Below are 26,134 nucleotides of genomic sequence, written 5' to 3' on the forward strand. Positions count from 1 at the left end.
ATCGACCTTCCCATTGCCCCTTGCTTACCTCCAGTGCTCAGGACTCAGTGCTGCCATGGGCATTTTCTAGATGATGCTCCTATGGGACGCTACTTATTATCCTTCACTTTACAAATGAGGAAACTAGGGCTCAGAGAGGCAGAGCAATTTAGCCCAGGTTACACAGCTAACGCCAAACCTTTCTTCCTCCGAAGCTCGTGTGTGTGTGTGTGTGTGTGTGTCCTGCCTATTTGACTACATTGTAACTCCAGCTCCAGGTGGAGTCCAAAGAATACATTTGGAAATTGCCCAGTGTGTGTTGGGGGTCCAGGTGGTGCTGGGGTTAAAAAGCAGGTTCCAGAGGCCTTGGCAGGTCGCTCAATCTCAAGGGAATGAAGCTGCAGCATTATAGTTGGTGGTGTCTTTGACTCCTCCAAATCTGAAAGAATGGCCCAGGCCTCTGCCCCTCCTGACATCTCCCTACTAAGAAACATGCCCAAAGTCAAACCACTTGTAAGTGATAGAGCCAGGATTTGAACCCAAGAAGTCTGAGCTTGCACGCTGTGGTCTTCAACATCTGGACAGAAACCCAAGTTTGTTCTTCTCAGCTTTGTGACCCTGGGCACGTTATTGAACCCCTCTGAGCTCCTCAACCTTTCACCAAGTAGTTAAGAAAATGGAATTGGAGAACGTAAGCTGAGTGCCAGTTACATGGTAAATCCTCAATAAATAGCAGCTGCTTTCTAAGGGCTCATTAGCTCAAATGATGAGCCACTGCTTAGGAGCCCTCGCCATGGGTCAGGCACCATGGGAGGTACTTTAGTGACATCATCCCCAGGAATCTTCTGGACAACCCCACCGGAGACACCATTATAATCCCTACTTGACAATTTGATAAGTCATCTGCCCCAAGTTGCACAGAGAGTAAGTACTGGGACTGAGATGTAAACCAAGGTTGCCTGACTCCAAGATCTAGACACTTGTCCAATCTGTGCATTTGTTCATTTATTTGTTGATTCAACAAATATTAATTGGGAACCACTAGGTATACCAAGCACTGTTCTAAGAGCTGGAGGGGCAGCAGTGAACCAAACAGATGCCATCCCTGCACTCATGAAGCTGATGCTCTAGTTAGGGGAGCAATAGGCAAAGCTTCTGGCCTCTTAAGATGAGGCTGGTCACCCCTGCCACCTGCCACACCAGGTGGGGCAAGGGCCTGATGGGACTTTGGGGCTGGGACTAGACGTGGCTGAGGCAGGGGGGCAGGGGAGAGGATCAGGACCAAGTCTGAGAAAGGATGGATACAAAGATGCCTTCGTGAAGGAGAATGGCCTCAGAAAGGAGCAGAACAGACCCTCTGACCACTGGGACTGGGGTTCCCTGAGGACAGTCTCCCCTTGGGGTCAACAGTGCACAGAGCTACAAGCAGGCATTTCCGTGCGTGAAAATTCTGACCACATTGAGGACACAGCCTGCTGTGGGGTCCCCAGTCTAAGGCTCCCCTGAACCTCCCCTTAGAAAGAGCACAAGGGAGATAAGCACCTCACCCTGCCTGGTTTCCCTACGTGGGCATTTGGGTGGGCCCAGGCGCCCTCTTGTGGCTTCTCTTGTCTCTGCATGGGCCCTCCTCGCGTCCCTGTGGTTGGAGAGGCTTCCCTTGCTTAGACCATTTCTCTGTCCCCAGCCTATACCCTTTCCCCTGTTCCCAGCCTTCCCAGCCTCCAGCTGAAGTCTGAAAAACTCAGTCACAACTCTCTCACTTTCTCCTGTGCAGACCTCAGAACCTTGAGGTTCTCCAGCAAACCCCTTCAATGCTATCTCGGGGCATAGCCATGTGGCGGTTTACTGTATAGACATACCATCTGGTCCAAATCCTGACTGCATCACTTAGGAGCAATTGTACAACCTTACTGTGCCTTACTCTTCTCACTTTAAAAATGAAGTTCATAATAGTTTCTACCTTAAAGAGTGATGGGAATTAAATAAGATAGTATTGGTCAATTTGTCTGTCAGAGCCTCAATACCATCCCCGTCCTGCCTGCCCTTTTCCAGAATGGCCTGCCCTTTTCCAGAATGACTTGTCGGCAGGATTCCCCGGGTTAGATCCAGGCAATGGGAGGCAGCAGAAGCACCTTATTGCTTCTCCAATAGCCGTGGATCCAGAGTTTCTTTTCAGTTTTGTAGCCACCTCTGCAGATTTTCCCCTGAATACTGCCTTAGGACAAGAGGCAGCTGTGATCATTGCTGGTGCTCTCCTGCAGTTCCTGCAACTCTCTAAAAGCTAGAGGCAGCTTTCCCTAATCTTTACATTCCAATCCATCCAATGGGTTCCCGTACTGAACACTATTAATCATGGAGGGCTTCCTGGAGGAGGTGAGGTTGTTAGAATGATGCTAGGCCAAAAAAGAAGAAGGCTTCCAGTGCTGAATAATTCCATCTCAGTGCCCATTTGGGCCCTGCCCCTCCGCTCACCTCTTCACAGTTTCCAGGGAGACAGTTTCCAGGGAGCTTGGAATCCTCACATTGCTGTCACTTGGCAACCAGGAGCTGGTGGCTGCAGCCACCTCCCATGTTCCTTTCAACATCCTGGGCCCTTGCCCTTATCCCTGGCATGGGCTCTGCACTGCCCAGGTAGCGAGGGCCCAGCTGGGGAAGCACCTTCTACCTGCTTCCTTTCTCAGCTAATCACAGGCCTCACGGGGACAACTGAGACTCTTGTCGATGGTGGTAAGTGCCCAGAAAGTGCTGGGTGGACCAGGGGCAGGACACAGACAACCCTCTGGTCCCAGAGGACCCTCTCTTTTGTTCTCATCAATGGAGGACCCTGGAGTTCATGGGTGGATGGAACACAGTACTGGCCCAAAGGGCACACAGCCTAGTGCAAGGGACAGAGCTTACCTCATTCTTGTGATATACAGATGGTAGTGACTACTCCGGCTGGGTCACAGACTAGCAAGGCGCGGCTCACCCTTGGGGGTCGGGGTGGGGGAGCTGGGGAATAGCAGAGGCCATGGTGTCCACCTCACTCCTTAGCAGTCATTTCTAAGCACCAAAGGCCACTTCCTCTAAACTCTGCAATTCTCTACCTGAGGGTTTTTCATGCCCCCAGAAGCACTCCTCAACCAGGGAGTGAGTGCAAAAAACCACCTTAATTCTCTCACCCTCAGTTGGGACAAGTCTGGGAAATGTGTCTCCCAGAGTTGCTGGACAGGACTGAGCTCAGGTGCCCAGAGGTACCTGGCTTGATCACATAACACCTATTGGTCACTTCCTAGTCTCCCTTCCCCGCCATCTTGCTGCTATTTCCTGGAATCAGCTCCCAAATAAACCACTCAAATCCCTGTCTCATGTTGGCTTCTGAGGGATGACTAATGCAGGGATGATGATGTATTATAGGGAACCAAAGTTCTGTGAGACTCAAGCTATAACTGTATGCAAAGCAGTGGCTGAACCAAGGGACCGGTGGGGGAGCTCTCTGCCCAGGTACAGGCAATGATGGGGGTGTCTTGGCTGTAAAAAAGTTAAAAGCAGTAAGAAAACTGGCCAGTCTGCTTTTTATTATAAACCAGCCATTCTATTAAGCTTCAATTATAAAATTCTCCTCCCCGTTGAGGTTGATGGCTCTTGCTGTCCCATGCCTGCTCCTTGGCACCCCACTGATGCCAACTGCACTGAGGACAGAGAAATTGTGGGCAGAGGAGATGGGGGAAGGTCTCACTCAGGAGGCAGCATTGATCCCTTCATCTCACAGGACTAGCCGCATTTCACACCTTCATGCCTTTGCGTGGGCCAGTGCCTTCTACGGGACTACTTTTGTGCCTCAATTCCCTCCCACTCTTCCATTATGGTTCAGTGTCACTGGGCATCCCCTCCTCCAAGAAGCCCTCCCTGACTCCTAGCCTGAATTAGATGCCACCTCTGGGCTTGCACGGACCTCCAAGTGCCCCTATGTCATCCCGTTCTGCGGATGGGAAGTCTGTGGCTCAGACAAGGTGGCCTCTCTTCGCGACCTAATTTAACATCCGGCCTGTGGCGGTCCCTCCAGCGACCTGGAAAAAGGAGATTCCCGCTCTAAAGAGCCCCGCCCCGCCTGCGAGCTGCCTGGCGGAACCTTTAAGTGCCCCGCTCCAGTTTCCAGCCGGCGCATTCGCGCTACTGAGCCGGCGCTTGGAGCTACTTCCGGCGGCCGCGCTCCGCCCCCGGGCGTCTCCATTTTGGCCGCAGGTGGGGCCTGGGCCTGGGCGGGTGGAGTAGCGGAGGGTAGTCCTCAGCAGTCGCAGGAGCCAGTCGGCTTACGGCACTGTCTCCCTTCCTTCCTCCACCCGCAGGAGCCGAGGGCGCCCATGGCGGGCTTGGAAGTACTGTACGCATCGGCGGCGCCGGCCATCACCTGCGCGCAGGACGCTTTCATCTGCTTTCTGCACTGGGAGGTGGTGACGCACGGCTACTACGCCTTGGGTGTCGGCGACCAGGTACTCCAGAGAGCCGGCCCGGGGCCAGGGTGGTGGGGTGAGGTGTCTTCTGCCGAGATCCAAGGACCGGAGCTCTGGGCCGGAGCGCCTGACGCTCCCCCGCCCGAGTCCCGGCCCTGGGGCTTCTGGCACCTTCGGTTTGGTGTGCGGGTCGGGGAGCTGCTCTACTGGCCAGGCCCAGCGCCCCTCACAACACAGCTGGGGCAACGTGATTTGGAAACCCAAGAACAAAAGCTCGCTTCGGCACAGCCTGGCAGTCTCCCAGGCCCGGATCGTGTGGACCTGACACGAAACGGGGGCGTAGCTCCCCTGAGCACTCCTCACCTGCCTGAACTCCGCCGAGCTCCTTCCCACACAGCGACGGGGGCGGTACTCAATATTGTATTCGGGCCTCCACCGGATAATCTGAATCCAAGCACGCTTATACGGGTGATCTTTGATCTGTTCAGCCGCCCTCAGGGACCCTTTCTTTACTCCTCAGCACGGGCCCAGAGAGCACACACACTTTTCACCTTTTACTGAAGGGCCCAGTGCAGCCCACTCACCGCTGTCATCCCCAGCTCAGGTTCTGGGAAACAGCCACTGTGCCGCACCCCCACCCCCCACAGGTACACCCCTGCACCCTGGATGTGAGAGCCAGCTAAGGTTACCTCCCCAACTGCTGCCCCTACAGGGTCAGCCCCTCCCGCTCTCCCATCCTCAGGCTCTGCCTCTTAGAGCTGGGGACCTTGTCGTCACACCCACAGAGCCCCAGGACTGCTGGGCCCTGCCTACTGCATAATTCTTCGGGGGAGCCTTTGTTCATCTTCCATGCCCCTTCCCTGTGACATTCACCCTTTACATCATCCTGCACATTAGCTTCCTGGGAGAACTGGGCCTGGCCCCCTTTCTGCCCCTTCAGTTCTCTTCTACTTCATCAGAGAAAATATCCTCCCAGCCACACACCCCACATACACGCAGGATTCCCAGCCTGACCCTCACTGTTGCCTTCTCACCCTCAATCTGCATCAGCTCTGGGGAGTAGGGCATCTCACCCCTTGCATCTCTTGTGATGAGATTTTAACCTTACTCTCATTTCTAACTGCTTCAGTTCTAACTCCCTAATCCTTTCTTAGTTTTTCAGATGTACATCCAGCATCTTAAGTTTTCCTCTCCTGACACAGAGCCTTAAGGATCCCTCCTCAAACACAGTTTACACATCCCGAGCCCTGAGAGCCAGGCACTCCCTTCCATTCCTTGCTGCCCCATTCCTTTGTCCTTTAGAGCAGTGAGCAAGACCACCACCTCCTCTCACGCTTAATGCCCACCAACAGGAGTCACATCAGAAGGACAAGAACTGTCATGGATATCTGGCTCTTTTTTTTTTTTCCTCGTCCCAGACCTCAAGTATCTCACAGGAACCCCAGATACACCCTTAGCATGCCCCTCCAGGCTCACACATACTTGTTCCCTCATGTGGAATCTAAGACTGGTTATAAGGCTGGAAAAGAAGGGGACTCACATACACACCTGGAAGCAGGAACCACATTTTCCTCCCAGATAGCTCTGTTCTTGGCCTTTCTGTCCATCCTGCACTACATTCCACTTACCCTGCCTTTCAACATCTCAGGCCTTGGAACCCGGTAGAGATGGGGTCTCCACCCACGAGTATTGGGCTCCTGCTCCAGTGTATAGTGTTCCCAACAGAAACTTTGTTTCCTCACTTGCCCCCACTTCACCTTTCCAATCCTGAATGACTCTTTCACTTGCCCCTGTCATTTCATTTCAGCTTTGCCTGGGAAGTCTAGGAAGCTGATGTGTAGAATGGCATGGAGTGCAGTGGAATTGGAGAGGGGAGGAAGACTTACTTGGCCCTGCCCTTGGGTCTCGTCCATGGGCCCTCAGTTCCCCCCACCCTTTGCCCTGTCCTTCAGATATAACGGGTCTGCCCTGTTCTCTGCCCCTCCTCATGGACCTCACCTTGTTTACTCCCAGCTTGCTATTTCTGCTCTGACACAGTTGGAATCTCTCGCCCCAGAACAGGAACTTCTTATCGAGGGCCTGTGCGACTCCCTCTCTTCTCCCCACTTCACAGGACATACCAACACTACATACAGATCTGCTGTCACCACTCGTCCCTTCACACACCTCTCCCCAGCTCTGAATTCTGACAGCTTAGGGACATCAGTTCATATAGGTCATTGCCTCCTTTGGCATCATCCCCTTGCCAAATACTCTAGGCCCCAGTTTTTCAGGTGAAATGTGCAGAAGGAATACAATCTCATTTTAGTACAGGTTTTAAAAAAAGATCCTTGCCTGATTCCTAAAGGTCCATCTAATTCCACTCTGTGGTGCCACCTGTTGAGATCATGCAGGCCAGAAAAAGACGCCGGCCCCAGATGTCATGCAGGAGGCCAAGGAGAATGGGGAGGAGGGTTTTGAAAGGCACTAACCACTGTCCATGTGTCCACCCCAGCGCTAAATCATGCATGCCCTCTGGGGCTGGGTGTTTGTACTGCTCTCTGGTGTGTCTTTTTGCTTCTGTGCACTTTCCCTGAAGTGCTGCTCAAGCTCAGGTTGCACTTGTCCTCCTCTGACTTACGCTGCTGAGTCAACTTTCATGGGAGTAGAAGCCCTTTAGAGAGGCATCTATTAGTTTATTTAAGAGAGGGTTTAATTTTCTGTCCTGGGACCAGCAGACTCCGCTGAGACCAAGAGTGTTTGCCACGCTCAGAGAATGTTTATGTTGCCTCTCCAGCCACCTCCTTGTAGGGGTGATAAGGAGAGAGGAAGGTCCCAGAAGTGTGTGCTTCATCATATAGTATATTGACAGTTAAATAGAAAGCTAAATAGTCTGTTTTTCTCTTTGGTTTTATCTCCTGTTGTGCAGGGCAGTTGTGTATGTAAAACTCGGTTAGAAGAGCAATGAGGCCACTGGCTTCAATAAAAATCCAATATTTGAATTTGGATTACTTTTTTGGAGTTAGTACCATTCCTCCTAAGAGCTTTACAGAGGTGTCAAGTGAGTTAGGTGGCAAGGGGTTAGAGATGGCTATAGATACAGGTTTGAGAATTTTGTTTTCTTTTGTAGGAATCTAAAGGTTATGACAAAAGAGAGGAAATGCCCAAAGTGATCTGTTTGTGTTTCTTTGAGTGCATTTTAGCCCAGAGACCCAGGGATGAACTCATGGCCACTGAAGAATGCTTCCAGCCCCAGGATGTTGCCTAAGTGGACAGCTATCCTTATTTTCTTGGGGCCAGTCTAGTGGATCTGGCTGGGAAAAATCTCCAGCCATAGACCAAGCAGCCAGGAGCTCTGAATGCCAAACCCAGCTCTGCATCTGACTTACTGTGACCTTAGGCAATTCTCAGCCCCTCTGAGCCCTTAAATTTTTCATCTGAGGGTATTAAACTACACAGCCATATGCTTTGGCTACTTTCCAGTTGCAGCTTTCTGGGGGGCCTGATATTTGATGTCAGGGCCTAGAACGCAGTTGAAATGCCAAATCTGGCCTGTTATCACCAGGGCCAGTCCCTCTTGATCCCACCTCTTTTCCCCATATCAGGGCAGCCCTTGGGCTGGGACCATCAGTTCCCCTGCAACAAGAGGTGTCAGCCTCATCTGACCCCAGGGTTCTCTCTTGCCCTAGAAGCCAGAGTCTGTGGAAGAGTGAGCAGACCAAATTACCATATTCCAAGGAAAAATTCTGGTGGGTTAAATGCTGTATGTAGAGGATATACATATAAGTTCAAAGGCCTCTGACAGAACAAAGATAAGGCACGTTATCAAAATCTTAGCTTCCAAAGTAAACCTTAAATCCACTAAACCTGTTAACAGGAAATGTACCCAGTTGGAAGTGAGGGATTGTTTCTCTTTCTCACTTGGCAGACTGGTTTGATTCGTTTCATTTTTCTTTTTTGTCACTCTCGTTTCTTTGCTTCAGGCTTGTGAGTTTCCTTGTCATCCAGCCAGCTTTTAAACCATGGCAGTTGCAACATCTTGAATTGTATTTGGGACCACTTCCCCCATTGGATTCCTGAGCACCAAGCGGGTGACCAAAGTGGAGAGACCCACGATTCTTTGCTCTTGGCCTCCCATTGTCCTTGATGTATGTAAAGGCTGTGGTGCTGGACCTTTGTCTTTTGCTGTTGTTCTTCATCTTTGGTCCAGTTCCTCCCACCATATTCTCCTGAGTGCAGAGCTTCCCAATCCACTTGCTCCATGTTTAGCCATATAAATCCGTATCTATGAAAAAATATATAGATTACTTTTGTGTGTTTTAAAAAAAATTTTTACATAAATGGTACCAGGCTGTAGATTTCATTTTTTCTTAACTTCTATTAAGTTTTTTATGTATATATAAAATTTTTTTTTAAGTAGGCTCCATGCCCAGCGTGGAGCCCAACACGGGGCTTGAACTCATGACCCTGAGATCAAGAGATGAAGACCTGAGCTGAAATCAGGAGTTGGGCACCCAATAGACTAAGCCATGCAAGCGCCCTTTAAGTTATATTTTAAGTTTTATTTTTTACCTTTATCTGTGATGCTACAATTTGATCTAGTTTGTTCCTTCTAACTCCTATGTAGTATCCCACTGTGAGCATATTTTTTCATTTCACCTTCATGTTGATGTTCTGACACAGTTGTGATGAAGATCCCTTGTCATGTCCCCTGTGCCTTTGTGCACAGAGTTTCCTCCAGGAATGGAGGTTGGGGTCACAGGGTGTCCACTTACCTCAGTGCGCACCACATGCTGCCAGACTGCTTTCCAGAGGGTTTGCAGCAGTGTAAGTGGCCACCTGCAGTGTCTGAGGGTCCCCACACTCACATGAACAAAAATGCAGAAATGGGTAATACTGGTGTGACGGGTGTAACACGGAACCTCATCCTTTCAGCCTGCACTTGTCTTGAGTGCTGGTGAAGTTGAATGGCCCTCTATATACTGTTATCTGCTCTTTGGCTTGTTCATATCTTCTGCCAGTTTTTCAAGTGGGTTCCCAATTTTTATTGTTCATTTTCCAGGCATTCCCTTAATGTGCTAGTTATTCATTCTTTTTCATCTGTAGCTATGGCAAACATCTTGTCCTAGCCTGTGGCTGCCTGTTAATGTTGCCGTGTCTGTTGTTGAACAGAAGCGTCCAATTTGGAACAGTCTCAAAGACAGTTCTTTTTTTCTTTTGTGGATCTTAAGAAATCTTTCCCCACCTAGAAATCACTCTATTACTTTTTCCTGTAGTTTAAAAACGATTTCTCAAACTTTAGTGTGTAAAAGGAAAGCCCTAGGATTGTTTAAAAGGAAAAAGAAGACCTCACACCTCACAGTCATGCATTTTTACACCCACCAGGAGGGCAAAAATTTTTAAATTGGACAGTGACAATGTTGCTGGCCACATGGAACTGCGAGGACTCTCATACAGTGTTGGTGGAAGTATAAACCCGTACCTCTTTGGAAGACAGTTTGACTTTATCTTATAAATTAAAAGTTCTTTTCCCACACGTACGCTATAGAAATGCATCCACCTGTGTCCTAGCAGAGGTATACACAAATGTTCACAGCAGCAGCGTTTGTAACAGCGGACCTGTACACGGTCCATATAGGCATCAGCAGGCGAGCGTGTGCCTGGCAGTGTGCTCGAACACCACCACCCCGTACAGCTGTGAACTGTGCTGCGTGGAGCGCCATATAGTGCACCATACGTGGTTAAATGTGTTGACACAGCGAAATCTTACAATAACTGACAAAAAAGGAAGCGATAAAGGTGATGCCATTTATATAAATTCAAACACATGTGAAGCAATATATTTTTAGGGTTGTATGTATAGTAATACAGCAAGCAGGGAAAGTAGAGACATTTTAAAAAATACAGAGAAGCGATTACCCATGAGGGGAATAAGCGAGATTCATTAGGAGTACCCTGCTGGAGGCTTTGGCGGTGGCGGTGATCTCTTAAGCAGGTGGCACATAGGTGTTCACTGATGTTTTATCTTGTACATATGCTCCATTTTGTGTGTGTATGAAAATTGTTCATTATTTTTGTGAAACCACTACAGTAGTCTGGAGGGGAGTACGCTAGAATCTTTATTTTTAGTCAACACTTTGGTGATCCTCTTGCAGATGGTCCGGGTTCTGAACTTAGAAAAACACCATCCTAGAATTTCGCAGTATCCCTTCAGGTGACTGGCGAGGAGATTCTTATCAAACCAAGGCTGCAGATTCTGGACAGGTTCCAGTACTATGTCATGAAGGCAGTCAGCTACAAGGGAGGGAGCACTGGAGCCGGAGTCCAGAGACTGGGTCCCAGACCTCTAACTTGGACATTTTCTTTCTCTTGACTTCCATGTCCTCATCTGTGAAATGAGGCAGTGGGATTAGATTGTCCTCAAGGCCCTTCATAGCTCTGTGTTGAGCTATGAAGATCTTCCTTCTCTCAACCCTGGTGTCTTCTCAGCCAGGTCCCAGTGATAAGAAATCAGAACTGCTGCCGGTCGAATGGAATAGCAATAAAGACCTGTATGTCCTCCGGTATGAGTCTAAGGATGGGTCCAGAAAGCTCCTTGTGAAGGCTGTCACCGTGGAGAACAGCATGATCATTAATGTGCTGGTGAGTCTCAGGGACATGTTGGCATCTGCTGGTGGGAGCGGACATTGGGATCACCTTTGTGCAGCCCGTTTAACAGTACAGATCAAGAGCCTTAAATATTTATGAGGACTTTACCCAGTGACCCCACTTGTGGAACCAAGACAGGAGTCCTCCATATAGAAAAGCTTTGTGCTCAAAGATGTTCACCTTCTGGTATTATCAAGGGAGGGACTTCATCACAGGGGAATAATTACGTAATTTAGGGTAAATCCTTACGGTAACAACAGGGATGGAAAAAAGCTTACTGTAGGCCAAGGGCTTGTTTTAGTTCTTTAGATAAGCCTAGCTCCCTGCTATCCTGGCGCCCTTACAGTTCTCATTTCCAGGGAGGGAAAACTCTTCCCCACACCATGGACTGCCTCACGCACACCCTCCTCCCTTCAGCCCCTGCTAATTCCTTCTCATTTTTCACTTCCTCAAAAAGTATAGTCCTGACGACCTACTCTCACCTGCCAGAAAAATCTGAACTACGCCTCCCTACTTCATCATTTTATTTCCTTGCTGGTCCTTACCACAATTATGTACTTAGTTGTTCTTTGGTTTGATGTTTGTCTTCTGCCACTGGACTATAAGCACCCCAAGGGCAATGACTCTCTTGTTAAGTGTGTCCTGGTTGTCCCTGTGTGCTCATATAAAAGTAGCATGCAGTCTGTATTGCACTGTACCTGGCTGTTTTCACTCAATATCTTTTGGAGGTCTTTACATGGGAATGCATATAGATATACCTTATTCATTTTAACTACTATGTAGTATTCTGTAATACCGTAATTTATTTATCCCTTTCTGGGTTTTTTCCCTTTATTTAAATTCAGTTTAGTTAACATATACTGTATTATTAGTTTCAGGGGTAGAATTCAGTGATTTATCAGTTGTGTATAACACTCAGTGCTCATTACATCAAGTGCCCCCCTTAATGCCCGTCGCCCCGTTACCCCATCCCCCCACCGACCTCCCCTCCAGCAACCCTCAGTTTATTCCCTAGAGTTAAGAGTTCTTACGGTTTGCCTCCCACTCTGTTTTTATCTTATTTTTCCTTCTCTTTCCTTGTGTTCATCTTACCCCTTTCCGTTTTGACGAACATTTACATCTTGTATCAGAGTTCTTAGTTATAAATAATAAAATTCCCTCAAGTTAGTTAAACAGATTGGGTTTATTAAAAGACCTGGGATAGCCATTGAATTGTTGGAAGGGCTAGAGGAACAGGTTCAAGGCCGGGCTTTCAAGACAGTGCCTCAAAACCACACCACGGAAACTGCAGCTGCTGCCACCGCCTAGGCGTGAGGTGCGGGCTTAGGCTGCAGGCCCTGGAGCCCCTTCTCGTGAGCCGTTCATGCCTCGGCTGCTCCCCTCGTCAGCAAGATGTCTGCCCCTTGCTGGGCCTGCTTTTCCTTGTTGCCCACCTCCAAGTCAGAGATATGTGGCCATTTGGCACCTCGGTGACATGCCTGTGCCCAGACTACAAAAGATCCTGGGAAGTAGGTTTAGTGGGCTCTGCCTGAGAAAGGCAGTATTTTTAAATCAGAGCAGTCCCCAAGCATCAGAAGGTTATTTGGCTAAGTCAGTTAGAGAAAGACAAGTATCATATGATCTCACTGGTAGGAGGAATTCCTTAATCTCAGGAAACAAACTGAGGGTTGCTGGAGTGGTGGGGGGTGGGAGGGATGGGGGGGCTAGGTGATGGCCATTGGGGAGGGTATGTGCTATGGTGAGCGCTGCGAATTGTGTAAGACTGATGAATCACAGACCTGTACCTCTGAAACAAATAATACATTTTATGTTTAAAAAAAAAAAAAAGAAGATAGTAGGAAGGGAAAAATGAATGGGGGAAATCGGAGGGGGAGACGAACCATGAGAGACTATGGACTCTGAGAAACAAACTGAGGGTTCTAGAGGGGAGGGGGGTGGGGGGATGGGGGGATGGGTTAGCCCGGTGATGGGTATTAAAGAGGGCACGTATTGCGTGGAGCACTGGGTGTTACGCAAACAATGAATCACAGAACACTACATCAAAAAGTAATGATGTAATGTATGGTGACTAACATAAGAAAATTAAATCTTAAAAAAAAAGGGTATTTCGCATATTACAGACATTCCTGGTGTGTTTCTTTGTGCATGTATAGTTCTTTAACTTGAATATTTAATTGTTATTCTCCCATTAGTCCAGAAATATCCCCAGTTTCTTGTTTTCTGTTTTCATTTTTCTAGGAAAGTGGGTCACAGCAGGTGTCAGATTTGACCCTGAATTTGGATGATTATATCGATTCAGAACACCTGGCTGACTTCCACAGGTACTAAGTGATGACTTTTCCCTGGGAAAAAGGAGAGAAACAATGGAATGGGGTGGAGAAGCCCAGAGAGTCAAGAAAGGTTAATAGAATGATCTTTGTCTCCTGGGCATAGTCACTTCCAGTACTGTGTCATGAAGGCAGTCAGCTACAAAGGAGGGAGCACTGGAGCCGGAGTCCAGACCCTAGGTCCCAGACCTCTAACTTGGACATTTTCTTTCTCTTGACCTCCATGTCCTCATCTGTGAAATGAGGAAGTGGGATTAGATTATCTGCAAGGTCTAAATTCTCTTTTCTGCTCTTAATTTATTTTAAGAGAAGATTCACATGGGAAATGCCACATGAAGTAGAATGATGTAAGCAAGAGTCCATAAGTGCTGCAGTGGCTCCAGGGGAGGGGGGGGTCGGGCCCGTGGGGTCAGTCCCAGTAGGCTCCTGGAGAAAAGGTGTACCTAATCGGGTCTCCACCTCAACTTTTTCTTTTAAGTGGACTTCAGTTTTTAGAGCAGTTTTAGGTTAACAGCAAAATCAAACAACTAGTGCAGAGAGTTCCCATGAACACCTTCCCCTCCAGCCGCCCCCACACAGCCTCCACTATCAGCATCCTGTACATTGGTTGTAATGGAAGTACCTGCATCAGTACACATTCTCACCCAGATTCCATAGTTTACGTTCAGGTTCACTGTTGGCAGTGTGGGAGTATGTTTACCTTTTTTTTTTTTTTTTTAAGATTTTATTTGAGATAGAGCGAGCAAGAGAGCATAAGCGGGGGGGGGGGGGGTTGCAGATGGAGAGGGAGAAGCAGGCTCCCCACTGAGCAGGAAGACCAAAACGATGCTGGGCTTAATCCCAGGACCCTGGGATCATGAGCTGAGCTGAAGGCAGACACTTAACCAACTGAGCCACCCAGGAGCCCCAAGTATGTTTATGTTTGGAAGAACCTGCCATACTGTCTTCCATAGTGGCAGCACCATTTTACATTCCCACCAGCAACATATGAGAGTTCCTGTTGCTCCACATCCTTGTCAGCATTTGGTGTTAGTTTTTCAGATTTGGTCATTCTGATAAGCGTGTAGTAGTATCTTGTTTTAATTTACAGTTCCCAAATGACATACAACTTGGAGCATCTTTTCATATGCTTATTTGCCATCTGCATATCTTCTTAGGCGAGGTGTTTGTTAAGGTCTCTGGCCCATGGTTGGTTTGTTCTCTTACTGTTGAGTTTTAAGAGTTCTCTGTATATTTTGGGTAACAATCTTTTATCGTATATGTGTTTTGCAAGGATTTTCTCCCAGTCTGGCTTATTTTCTCATTCTCTTGACTTTTTATTTTGAAATTTGCTACCCCACAGAAAAGATGGTTTGCAAAAAATAGGAGGTAAATACCCATATACCTATCACTTAGGTTTACCACTTTTTAACATTTTGCCACATTTGCTTAATTTTTCTGTGTCTATTCTGTTTTTGAACCACCTGAGAATTATCTCCAGACTTTGTGAACCTTCACCCCTAAATATTTCAGTGGTATCTCCTTGTTCATACGAGGGCATCCTCCTGTATAACCTTAGGACAGTTCTCACACTCTGGAAATGTAGCGCAGATGCAGGAGTATCACTTAATACACAGTCCATGTTTGATATTTCTGCAGTCATCCTGGAGTGTCCTTTTTAGCTAGTGTTTTGGATTTTTGGTTTGCGGGTTCTTTCTTACCCAACCAAAGATCCCATATCGCATTTATTTTCATGGCTCTTTAATTCCATTTAATCCAGAACAGTTTCCTAGATGTTTGTTTTCCATGGCTTTGGTATTTTTGAAGGTCACTTATCATGTAGAATGTTCAGATTGTTTCCTAGTGATCAGATTTATTAGGTTATTTGCTCATCATTTGATTCAGCCTGAACATTTTTGACAAGAGCATTTCGTAGGTGAGGCTGTGTTCTCTTCAGTGTCTCACATCAGGTGCAGAGGTCTGTCTCGTTGACTCTGTTCAGTTTGATCACTTGGTGGTGTCTGCCAGCTTTCTCTCTAGTAAAGGCATCTGTTTTCCTTTGTGTTTAATAGTGATCTGTGGGATTATACCAGCAGCCCATGAGTACTCTGCTCCTAGCAGTCTTTCATCCAGCAGTCTTGGCATCTATCGATGATTCTCACCTAAGTCTGTTATTACAGAGATGAATGTAAGACAGTAACTTTCTATCTTAATCATTCTTTCTACATTTATCAACATTTTTTTTACAAAAAAAGTTTTCTATTCTTCCTGTCCCCTTTATTTTTATTTTTTAAAATACCAGTGTAGACTTAAAGATTCTTTTGTATCCTAAGTTATGGTCCATTTCTATCGTTCTTTGGATGCTTAAGTTGTTCCAGAGTTGACCAGTGGGAACCCTTTTAGGCTGCCTCCTCTGCCCTTTTGACATGTCCCCATCATTTGTAGAGTGTTTCATACTTTCTAACACAGTAAGATGTTCCAGCCTCACCTTGTACTTTTTTTGCCCCTGCCTTGAAGTCAGCTGGTTTTCTAAGGAGCCATGATTTCTGTTAGTGGGGAATCATATTTAAAAAACAAAATCTGGGCCCTGAATGTGTTCATTAATACTAAGGATGCCATTGCTTCTATGCCCTTTCAGTGAGTGAATAGAGCTTGGAATCTTTTTCCTTAAAGTCTTTTCTTAAATTTTAAACTGATGCTTTCATTTTTAATCTAACACCATCGGATTCTTACTCTTTTATTCTGTACTTTAGCTCTTTTCAACATATGTACTCATTTGTTTGATCCTAAAATACACACATAGTTTCTGACCTGCTACATCAGTATCAACGAAGAATAAATCAACCAAATAAAGTCTCACATACAATTTCTTTCCAATTCTTTTTGTTCAACTCTGTCCCACTGAGGATGTATATAGTCAGGGTATTATGTTCAGAGGGTACTTAGGTGAATGCTTCTTTTTCCACAAGTGTAATGAAATTGTTACATGGTTAGGCCCAATTATTTCCCCTTTATTCCATTATAAGACTTTTTTGCCATCCTCATTGACCTCCTTGATTTAAGAGGAAGCCTGGCATCGGAATAAATTCACAGCCAGAACTGCCTAGAAACCCTGTTGCATTTTATTGTATCTAATTGGGAATAACCATTTTGAACCCACTGCACTCCCCTCAGACTTGCAAACCATCTGCCTCCGTGATTGAGGCCACCCCTTTGTCTCTGCCCCTCTTCCATGCAGTCTTTATGTGAGGAGATCCCTGCTTCTACTCCAGCTCCCCACCCTTCAGCTGATTTCCCACACAGTAGTCGGACCAGCCTTTTTAAAACGTAGTCATGGTTAAAACCCTGGCTTGAAATCCTTCAGTGGTACCACCTCACATACATTAGGATGGCTACTATCAAAAAAACAAAAACAAAAAACAAAATAACAGGTGTTGTCCAGGATGTGGACAGATTGGAATCCTTGTGCACGGTTGGTGAAAATATAAAATGGTGCAGCCACTATGGAAAATAGTGTTGTGGTTCCTCACAAAATTAAATTACCATATGATCCGAGAATTGTGCTTCTGGGCATATACCCAGTAGCATTGAAAGAGGGTCCAGAATAGATATTTGTATACTCACATTTATAGAAGCATTATTCACAATAGCCAGAAGATGGAAGCCATGTAGGTATCCATGAATACCTAGAACAGGTGAATGGATAAACAAAATGTAGTATATATGTACAGTGATATACATACAATGTGGTCTATACCTACAGTTATTCAGCTTTAAAAAGGAAGGAAAAGCTGGACATATGCTTCCACATGGAATAACCTTGAGGACATTATGCTAAGCAAAATAAACTACTCACAAGCAGACAAACACTTTATGATTCCACTTAGATGAGATACCTATAGTAGTCAGATTCATAGAGATAGAAAGTAAAATAGTGGATGACGGGGCTGGGAAAATGGAGAATGGGCAGTTATTATTTACTGGGTACAGAGTTTCAGTTTTGCAAGATGGAGAGTTCAGAAGATGGGTGGTGGTGGTGGTGGTGATTATGCAATAATCTGCATACTTAACACCACTGAGCTATACACTTAACAAATGGTTATGTTGGTAAATTTTATATGTATTTTCCCACAATTAAGAAAAATTTTTTAATCTGAAAAATATTCAGAACCCTCCAGTGAATGTTGTGTGCTCTTAAGATAAAGAACAAAATCCTTGATGAGGCCTAAAGCCTAACCCCTGCAACCCTGTCCCGTACCACTTCCCCCTTAGTTGCTGTGCCTGGGCCATGGGCCACCATGCCCCACCCCCTTGAGATCTCTCCCCCCTGCCTAGAGCGCTCTCCCCGACCTCCTCACACAGTCAACTCCTGTTCTTCCTTCAGTTCCCATTGAAACATCAGTTCCTCAGAGAAGCCTCTCCTGCCCCCGCCACCACGTTTGAGGTTTCTTATCACCGTTTTAAGCATTTAATAAGTGGGTATTTTATGATTAGAGATGGTCTTCCCCACCCTGGCCTGTGATCTCCTTGAGGGCAGGGCCTGGGCCTGGGCCTGTTCTGCATATGGTGGACAGTGGAATGAGTGCAGTGAGGCCAGCCCAGGGAGCAGCCCAAGCTGCTGTTTCGGGTGCTGCCCACTCCAAGACCCCCGCACCCCTAAAGTGGGTAAGGAAAGGACGGAGCCTTTCTCTTGACTTCTTCATTCTGGAATTGTATTGCAAGAGAAGGTGATGAAACCTGTGGAAGAACCCAGGTCCTGTACTAGGCCCAGCATGCTCATTACAGCATTTAGTTCCCTCAGCAGTACTGAGAGAAACGGTGAGTGTCTCCATTTATTTATTTATTTTTTTTAGTACATCTGTTGGGGTTTTGTGCTGGGGGAGTGTTTTATTTTTTTTTTTTTGATGACTGAAATGCGGAACCAGCAGTATTACCTCAGAGTGTTCTGAGAACAAAACGAGATGTCAGCCCAGAGTGCTCAGGGCTGGTGCAGCAGCTCTTAGTAAACATACAGAGGGAAAAATGTCTCATCGCCGGGCACCCTCTCCATGGAAACTGAGGCTCTGAGAGCTGGGGTGTGGACCTGCCTCCTGATCATCGGGCCCTCCCTCCCGCTCCGTCGTACTGCCAGCGACACCGAACTGCCGGTCTCTGGTCACCTTCCCCCATCCAGCCCTCCTTGTTAGGTCATCAGGGCATGTCTCGTCCACACTAGGTGGGAATGTGTGCCGCTCGGTGAGCCAACTCTGACTTGCTCAGGAGTATAGGCCCGTTGCTTTCTGCCGTGGCCCCTCGGGCTCTGCCCTTGCAGGATGACAGGCTCCAGGCTGTCTTGCTGCTACCAAAATGGCAGTGCCACTAAGGCTTAGAAATTGTGCAGGAGCTTCGACTTGAGTCCTGCGGGTAAACGCACATCCTGCGTAGGAGATCAGAGGCCTTCCAGCTGTACCACACACAGCTCATCTGATTGAAAGGAGAGAGGATTTAGATGTACCCCTTCCACCCAACTTGGTCAGGGAAGCAGCAGCGTCCCCAGAGTTCCGTGTTCTGAGCAAGAACCTGCTTGTTGTAGGGATGTAGAGACCACAGGCCCTTAGCTCTTGCAAGCCATTGCACGTGTTACACTTCTGAACCAGGGAACTCTGTCTTCATAGTGTTCTTTAGGATTGACATATTAAATTAGCGAAGGTAAAATCGCTCTGGTGGAAAGGGCAAGGGCAGGAAATTGAAGTCCCTGGGCTTTCTCTCTTACCCTCCTTGGGCCCCCTTCTGTGCGAGAGAAAACTGGAAAGCACTGATCTAGTATTCTCAGTTTATCTTACGGTTATATAATAGAAACGTATTTTTTAATTAAACTTTTTATTTTGAGGGGCATCTGGGTGGCTCAGTTGGTTAAGGGTCCAACTCTTGATCTCAGCTCAGGTCTTGATCGTAGGGTCACGAGTTCAAGCCCAATGTTGGGCTCCATGCTGGGCGTGGGGCCTACTTAAAAATTAAAACAAAAAATTTTATTTTGAGATAATTGTAGTCTTAAATGCAGTTGCAAGAAATAATACAGAGATTTCTTTGTATCCTTTATACATTTTACCTCAGTGATCACATTGTACAAAACTGTACTAGATGTTACAGCCAGGATATTGACATTGATAAAATGATACAGAGCCTTTTTAACACCATAAGGATCCCTCTTTTTTTTTTTTTTTTTTCTTTTTTAGAGAGGGGAGGGACAAGGGGACAGGGAGAGAGAGAATCTCAAGCAGGCATGGAGCCAGATGCAAGGCTCAATCTCACAACCCTGTGATCATGACCTGAGTCAAAATCAAGAGTCAGACGTTTAACCTGACTGAGGCACCCAGCTGCCCCTATAAGGATCCCTCTTATTGTCACACCCACTGTCCCTCCCCATCCCTAACCCCCTGGCAACCACTTATTCTCCATCTCTAAAATTTTCTTATTTCCTGAATGTTAAGGGACACCTGAGTGGCTCAGTCGGTTAAGCGTCTGCCTTCAGCTCAGGTCATGATCCCAGGGCTCTAGGATCAAGTCCCACATTGAGCTCCCTGCTCCGAGGGGATCCTGCTTCACCCTCTGCCTGCCACTCCCCCTGTTTGTGCATTCTCTCTCGTGCTCTCTCTCTCTCTGACAAATAAAATCTTAAAAAAAAAAAATCTCTGCCTTTAAAAAAAAAAGTAAATGGAATCATACAATATGTAAGCTTAAGCTAACGGGATTGGCTCTTCTCACTCAGCATAATGCTGTTGTCATCCGTCCGAGTTGTTGCATGCATCAATAGTTTGTTCCTTTGTAAAGTTGAGTAGTAGTTCATGGTATGGGTGTACCACTCCTTGAAGGATATCTAGTTGTTTCCAGTTGTTTGCTATTACAAGTAAGGGTGCTGTGGACATTCAGGTACAGGCTTTAGTGTGGACATAATTCTCATTTCTCTGTGATAAATGCCCAAGAGCACAATGGCAGTTGCATGTTTAGTTTTTTTAAGAGACTGCCACATGATTTTCTAGAGTCTGTACTGTTTTACATGTCCACCACCAGTGTATGAGTGATACCGTTTCTCTGCATCGTCACCAACATTTGGTGTTGTCATTCTTTTTCATTTTAGTTATTCTGATAGATATGTAGTAGTATTCCCTCATGGTTTTAATTTGTATTTCCCTAATGGGTAATAATGTCGAGCATCTTTCCATGTGTATATTTGCCATCTGTGTATCTTCTTTGGCAAAGTGTCTGTGTCTTTTGCCCATTTTCTAATTGGATTGTTTTGAGTTTTTTTACTGTTGTATATTTGAGAGTTCTTTATATATTTTAGATGCAAGTCCTTTCTTAGATGATGGCTTATAAATGTTTTCTCCCAGCCTGTAGTTTGTTTCTTCATTCTCTTAACAGGGTCTTTCACAAAGTTTTAAATTTTCATAATACTTGTTTTATCAATTTTATGGATCATGCTTTTGGTGTCAAGAATGCTTTGCCTAGCTCTAGAGCCCCAAGATTTTCTCTTACGTTTTTTCCTAAGCTTTTTATAGTTTTATATTTTACATTTAAGTCTGTGGTCTATTTTAAGTTAATTTGTATATATAAGATGTGAGGTTTAGACAGAGGTTCATTTTCTTGCCTATGGATGTCCAGTTGCTCCAACACCATTTGTTCTTCCTTCATTCAGCTGGCTTTTGCAACTTTTCCAAAAAGCAGTTGTCTGTACTTATGTGGGCCTGTTTTTAGGTTTTCTATTTTATCCCATTGGTCTTTATGTGTGTCCCTCTGCCAGTATTACACAGTTTTGATTAATGTGGCTACATAGTAGACCTTAAAATTGAGTAGAATGATTCCTCCCACTTACCTTGTCAGGATAGTCTGAGCTATTCTAGGGCCCATGCCTTTCTGTACTAACTTTAGGATAAGCTTGTCTATGTCAATAAAAACTTGCTGGGAGTTGCATTAACCCTATAGATCATTAAACCTATAATGGGGAAAATTGACATTTTTACTATGAACACGGTATATCTCCATTTATTAAGTCTTACTTGAACTCTTTCATCATCATTTTGTAATTTTCAGCATGTAGATCCTGAACATGTTTCTGCTGTTTCTTTTCTGGAGGAGGGGGGTGATTATAAATTGTGTTCTGCTCTTAGTTTTGATTTTCAAATATTCGTTGTTAGCATATAGAAATGCAGTTTATTTTTGTGTGTTGATCTTTTATCTGGTCACCTTGCTGAACTCATTGTTCTTGGAGGGTTTTTTGTAGATTTCTTGGGAATTTCAAGGTAGACTATCATGTCATCTGCAAAAAGGGAAGTTTTATTCTTTTCTTTCTAATCTGTATATTTTTTCTTCTTATTTATTTATTGCTTTATTGCAATGGCTAGAACTTCAGTGTTACGTTATTTGAGAGTGGTGAGAAAGAACATCATTGCCATGTTCCCAGTCTGAGGCAAAGTATTCAGTCTTTCATTATTTTTAATGTTATTTTCATTCAAATTCTTACTTTATTTACTGGATTTGTAACTAATAGGTGTTCTGAAAACTTAGTTAATGGTTGTAAAGGACTTAGGACAGTGCCTGTCACATAGTAAGTGCTCAGTAAATATTAGTTATTGTATTATTATTGCTCCATATGTATGAGCAGCCTTGTTCCAAAACTCAGTATTTAAGGTCCCAAGAACATACTACCTAAGCCATATGGGAATACAATCCATATTTGCCACTTTTACCTGTTCGGTGGCTTCCCAGTTAAAGGGAAACAAACTTAATTTGTAGGACTTCTACCTCTATTCCCATTCCAGTAAACCTTAAAAGGGCGGGGGGGGTGGGGAAGTCATAGCTCATCTTTTGTTCCCTCCTTCCCTACTCCCAGGTCTCTCCCTCCCACTTAGCTTCAGAAATATCCTCTAGTCAACTCAGGTCTTTCATTATTAAGTATATTATCGTGGGTTTTTTTTTAAGGTTTTTATTTATTTATTTGACACAGAGCGCTCACAAGCAGGGGGAGCAGCTGACAGAGGGAGAGGGAGAAGCAGGCTCCCTGCTGAGCAGAGAGCCTGATGTGGGGCTCGATCCCAGGACCTGGAGATCATGACCCAAGCTGAAGGCAGACACTTAACCAACTGAGCCACCCAGGTGCCCCTATTAAGTATTTTGTTAACTGTAGGTTTTTGTAGGTGTTCTTTATGAAGCTCAAGAGGTTCCCTTCTTTTCCTAGTTTGTTGAGAGTTTTTATCATGAATGGATTTGCATGTTGGACTTTGTCAGGTGCATTTTCTGCATCAATTGATAGGATCATATGATTTTTCTTAGCTTATTGATATGGTAGGGATTTGTGAATAGTGAACCAGCCTTGCACACCAACAGTGATGATTCTTTTTATATATTTTTTAATTCAACTTGTTAGTACTTTGTTGAGCATTTGTGCATCCAAGTTCATGGGAAATGAATGTCTGTAGTTTTGTTTTTTATGCTCTCTTTTGTCTGGCTTTGATATATATGAGGCAATCCTGGCCTCATAAAGTGAGTTGGGAAATGTTTCTTCCTCTTCTATTTTCTGGAAATAACTGTAAATTGATGTTAATTCTTCTTTAAGTGTTTGGTAGCATTCTCCACTGAGATCATCTGGCTTTGGAGATTTCTTGTTTTGGGTGCTTAGGTATGAATTTTGTTACTGTAATAGAACTCTTTAGATTATTTTATTTTGGCTGAGTTGTTAGTTTGTGGTTTTTGAAGAATTGGTCTGCTCTAAGTTGTTGAAGTTATTGTTAGCATTCTCTTATTATCCTTCCAGTGGCTATACATGTGTTGTAATATCCCATGTCATTCTTGATATTGGTGATTTGTGTTTTCTCTCTTTTTGTGTTTGCCAGTCTTGCTAGAAGTTTGTCGATTTTATTCATTTTTTGAAAGAACCAGTTTTTTAATTTAATTTTCTCTCTCATTTTCCTATTTTTCTCTTTTATTGATTTTTAATCTTTATTATTTCCTTACTTCAGCCTTGCTTCTGGTTTAATTTGCTCTTTTTCTAGGTTCTTGAGGTCAGAATTTTGATTATCGATTTCTTTCCTCTTTTCCAATATAAGCATTTAGTGCTATGAAGTTTCCTCTCAACACTATTTTAGCCATATCCTCACATATTTTTTTCTAAGATTTTTTTTTTTTCAAAGATTTTATTTATTTATTTGAGAGCGAGAATGAGAGAGAGAGAGCATGAGAGTGGGGAGGGTCAGAGGGAGAAGCAGACTCCCTGCCGAGCAGGGAGCCCGATGCGGGACTCGATCCCGGGACTCCAGGATCATGACCTGAGCCGAAGGCAGTCGCTTAACCAACTGAGCCACCCAGGCGCCCCTTTTTCTAAGATTTTTAAATTTATTTTAGAGAGAGAGTGCACAGGTTGGGGGAGGGACAGAAGGAGAGGGGAAGAATCCCAGGCAGATGCCCTGCTGAGCCGGGAGCCCAACACAGGGCTCGATCTCACAACCCTGAGGTCATGACCTGAGCCGAAATCGAGTCGGCCACTCAACCGACTGATCCACCCAAGTACCTCTCTCCCACTTATTTTAATATGTTAGGTATTTATTTTTAGTCAGTGCTTTGTATTTTTTTTTAAATGTCCTTCTCTTTGACCTGAGGGTTATCTGGAATTGGGTTGCTTAATTTCCATGTATTTAGAGACTTCTTTCTATTTTGATGTTTAGTATCATTCCATATGGTCAGAGAACATACTCTGTACAGTTTCAGTTTTTAAGATTTGCTTTTTGGCCCAGGATATGGCTCATTTTAAAACACCAGATTTTTCGGAATTCTAGAGCGCTACCCACTCATCGCTACCTCATCCTGCCTCAACACCTCAGCTACAGCTCACAATGCTTGGCTGTCACAGGCAGACAAAAAGAGGCCCAGCGCAGCCTTCTGACGGCTCTGAGTTGGTGACAGAACTGGACCTTGAGCCCCCAGAGCCCTGCCTACCTAGGCCAGGAACCTGGTTCATCTCCCCAAGAGCCTTGGCCATCCGTGACCCTTCCCATGACACGTGATGAACACACAATGAGGCTGAGGATAGGGCTGGGCAGGTACGGAGGAGCAGCCAGTCCAGGCCCTGTGCCCCCTGCACCGTCAGCTCTTTCTAATGGGGTGGTGAGTGAGGAGGGGCAACTCAGATGCCTAAGAAGCTTAGGCCCAAATCTCGGAGACGACACCGGGCTGTTGCCCCCCTCACACAGGTCCGCCGGGCGGCCCGTTCCCACTTTTGCAAACAGTCCAAGCGCAAAGCCAAGAGCTGTCAGGGCCGCCGCCGCCACAATAGTGTATACGGGGTTGCCAGCCAGGTGCCAGCAGTTGCCACCTCGTCTCCTTCCTACAGGACTTACAAGAACAGTGAGGAACTTCGGTCTCGCATTGTGTCTGGAATCATCACACCTATCCATGAGCCCTGGGACAAGGCTAGCGTCAGCAGTCCCCACCAGGAGTTTCCGCCTGCCACTGCCAGAGAGGTGGACCCCCTCCGGATTCAGCCACAGCACCCACACACGAGCCGGCAGCCTCCCTGGTGAGTACAGAACCCCTGGCGGGCAGCCAGCCCGTGCTTCTACCGGATTCTAGCCATAGCCATCCTGCCACCTGGTCCCCTCTCTGGCCTCCATGTGTCTGCAACAGATTGTCAGAGTCTTGGTGGATGGAGACGTAAGTGGAGCAGTGAGTTCTGGTGCGACTCCTAGTCACCCTAACTACCCAGCTTCTTCGGGTTGCCGGGGCCAGGGCTAGGCATTTCAGGGAAATGCAGATGCAGAAGTACCTTCCCAGAGGGGATGTAGGCCAACTGTCTTGTCTGTTTCATTTCATTCATGGTAGTCACCTAACCTCGTTGACAACTTCAGAACTTTTCCAAAACAGCATGGGGTATGAGCATGTCTCATCCAGGATCTTAGCAGGTTAGGGTGGCAGCATCTACGACAGGAGACTCTCGTGCTCTGAGAAAAGAGACAAGAACCAGCGGAAGACCTTAGTCTCTGGCTGAGACAGCGCTTCCCAATTTGGAGTCCCCAGTGTGGTAGTAATTGGGGACTGGGGGCTCACTGTGGGGTCATAATAAGCACTCAGTAAGTGTTCACTACCCTGTTTTGCAGTTCTATATCTTTGATTAGTTAAAAAAAAATGGGAAATTAATTTATTACAATAAATAACAATTGGTAAGTCTCTTTGGCACTCTTTGGAAATCCTATGGGGAGATTGAATAATAAAAAGTAGTTGAAGGGTTGGGAACAGCTTGTCTGATCTAACCTCCTTATTTTATAGACAGGAACAGAGGTAAGATGACCTGCCTGAGGTCACCAGCCACTAATAAAGAGGCAGGGCCAGGGCTGCAGTTCACGTGTCAAATCCCAGTGCAGTGTTCTGGCTGTGATGTAGCCAGAATATGGTGGTAAGACTGAAGAACAAGCACTGGACAGCAATCAAAGGGGTTGGGGTGGATTTTTACACTTTAAGTAGATAGTAATTCTCAGCTCTTTCAGACTCAATGCCCATGTCAAAACAAATATTCTGTGAAATCTCCTTTACTTCTCTTGAAATGAAATTCATAGATAATCTAATTGGAAGCATACTTCAAAAGGAATCAGTATAAAGTCCTAACTATCATATAAATGAGAAATAGAGAGTAATTAATAAGATAATGTCTATTTGATTGTGTAGATGCCTGAGCACAGTTACACTGGAAAATTTAGTCAGACACTTGGGCTTGTGTATGGAATTATGTTGAATTTGACAATAACAAAAGCTGCCATATACAGA

The 26,134-nt window shown here is 45.7% G+C and overlaps 1 protein-coding gene across 2 annotated transcripts in view; it reads left to right on the forward strand.

The window, feature by feature from the left end:
- The first annotated feature begins 4,135 nt into the window (after positions 1 to 4,135).
- The window catches only part of PSMF1 (proteasome inhibitor subunit 1), a 43,156-nt gene continuing 21,157 nt past the window's right edge, over positions 4,136 to 26,134 (forward strand). The window contains exons 1-5 of one of the 2 annotated variants that reach the window (XM_045885597.1): positions 4,136 to 4,203; positions 4,308 to 4,451; positions 10,881 to 11,033; positions 13,278 to 13,360; positions 24,708 to 24,893. In XM_045885597.1, the coding sequence (XP_045741553.1) occupies positions 4,323 to 4,451; positions 10,881 to 11,033; positions 13,278 to 13,360; positions 24,708 to 24,893 (551 nt within the window). In that variant the 5' untranslated portion in view covers positions 4,136 to 4,203; positions 4,308 to 4,322. The other variant, XM_045885598.3, reaches the window with a different exon arrangement.

The sequence above is a fragment of the Mirounga angustirostris genome, unplaced genomic scaffold (assembly GCF_029215605.1).
Source record: "Mirounga angustirostris isolate CCGP_5_RB_7025 unplaced genomic scaffold, mMirAng1.0.hap1 SCAF_10, whole genome shotgun sequence".
NCBI lineage: Eukaryota > Metazoa > Chordata > Mammalia > Carnivora > Phocidae > Mirounga > Mirounga angustirostris.